The 1,854-nt window shown below is 38.3% G+C and overlaps 2 protein-coding genes across 2 annotated transcripts in view; both read left to right on the forward strand.

The window, feature by feature from the left end:
• The window catches only part of NUP160 (nucleoporin 160), a 76,446-nt gene that overhangs the window by 51,676 nt on the left and 22,916 nt on the right, over positions 1 to 1,854 (forward strand). The gene's annotated exons all lie outside the window — the stretch shown is intronic.
• LOC103212535 (proteasome maturation protein) lies at positions 123 to 548 on the forward strand. Its single transcript, XM_007958500.2, has one exon. It carries the CDS (start codon positions 123 to 125, stop codon positions 546 to 548), a length of 426 nt encoding a protein of 141 aa, XP_007956691.1.

The following is a 1,854-nucleotide window of genomic DNA, read 5'->3' on the forward strand; positions in this document are numbered from 1 at the left end:
TGCTACCAGAGCTCCTTCAAGAGGAATAGCCTACATGTAATTGGAATTCCAGAACAGGAAGAGACAGATAAAATTGTCAAAAATTTGTTGGAAGGAGAGGCGATAAAGAGAGCAAGCTCAAGATGAATGCCAGAGGACTTGGATCTCAGCTTAAAGACAGTATCCCCGTGCCTGAGCTTTCAGCAAGTGGGCCTTTTGAAAGTCATGATCTGCTTCGGAAAGGGTTTTCTTGTGTGAAAAATGAACTTTTGCCTAGTCATCCTCTTGAATTATCAGAAAAAAACTTCCAGCTCAACCAAGATAAGATGAATCTCTCCACCCTGAGAAACATCCAGGGCCTGTTTGCGCCACTAAAACAGCAGATGGAGTTCAAGGCCGTGCAGCAGGTTCAGCGTCTTCCATTTCTCCTGAGCTCAAACCTTTCACTGGATATTTTGAGGGGTAATGATGAGTCTGTTGGATTTGAAGACATTCTTAATGATCCATCACAGAGTGAAGTAATGGGGGAGCCCCACACAATGGTGGAATATAAGCTTGGCTTACTGTGACAGGGTGCTGGCCACAGGAGCAGGCTGCGGTGTGTTCAGAGGTGTCTGTTTGCTGTAGTTGGATGTATACAACATTAAAAGTACTGACACATAAGGATTTTTGCCTAAATGGTATTAATGGTGATTCAGAATCATTTGGGGTCTGTCATTTATGGCCATGCAGCAGCTCAAAGCATTGAGGGGAGACGATTTTAAACCTCCTGTTTATAGTAAAACAGTAGCCTTCTGTGTCTTTAAGAAAATGTTGCTAATGAATAATTAGAAACTGTCCCCAGGTTCTTTTCTTTATTTTTTAATTTTTATTGGGATTTGGGTGAAAGTTTACAGAGCAAATTCATTTTCCATACAGCAGTTCATACACATTTTGCCTCATGACATTGACTGCAATTTCCTATAATGTAACGGGTTACTTTCTTTAAACCCATTTTGAGGTGTTCCTAAATTTAATCGTGAAAATAACTGTGATCAGTATTTCAGTCTGTAACCTTCCTAGTAGCATCTTTCAGAATAAACATCTGAAGTTGATTTCATTGGCAGCACTTCAGATTAAAGGCAGAGTACAGTGTTGATCCTGTCTCCGTACAGTCCTTTAATCCTTGTAAGAATATAGTACCTGCTTTCTTGATAGTATTTGAGAATCTTTGATTTTTTCAGGCTGAAAAGTTTAAAGTTCGGTGGTTTTTAGCTTTTGGCCCTGACTTTAAAGCAAAAGATGAAAGCAACCAGCAAATGTAGATTAAAGTGTTGTACTTCATACATTTAATATGTTACTGAATAGCTCCATTCAAGTAAAACTCATCTCTCTGTTCTTACCTTACATCTCACCAGATGCTTAAGTTTAGAACAACAACAAAAAAAAAACCTAGCACACTCATATAAACGTACACACTGATAACACCCATAACTGGTTTACATAGTGATTTCATTAAAAATGTGTTTTCACTTGATGGGCAGTTGTACTCTGTCCCTTAGGGTCTCTATGTTTCAGAATAGACTCAGTGGAGTATTTTTGGTTTGGGGGCGGGAATGTGTTTTCACCATGTTTTTCTCCTTATAAGGTATTTTTTATGAACCTGATATATTAAAATTAAAGATTTATAAATTAAAATTAAAAAATGAATATTTGTCGGAAGAGAATTTCCTTGATATGATGAAAGACAAGAATATATTCATTCAAGAAGTTCAACAAGAGTTCCGGCAAGATGGCGGACTAGGCAGAAGGACTGCACAGACCCTCTTCAACAAAGAAAAGGGAAACCAATTAACACAGACACAGAAGATAATCTTGGACCCCTGAGCCTTGAAG

Source organism: Orycteropus afer, unplaced genomic scaffold, assembly GCF_000298275.1.
Source record: "Orycteropus afer afer isolate SDZICR_OR568_19922 unplaced genomic scaffold, OryAfe1.0 scaffold00997, whole genome shotgun sequence".
NCBI lineage: Eukaryota > Metazoa > Chordata > Mammalia > Tubulidentata > Orycteropodidae > Orycteropus > Orycteropus afer.

What these genes read in the sequence shown, in the direction of transcription:
- LOC103212535 (XM_007958500.2), top strand. Translation starts at nt 123, where the DNA reads ATGAATGCCAGAGGACTTGGATCTCAGCTTAAAGACAGTATCCCCGTG.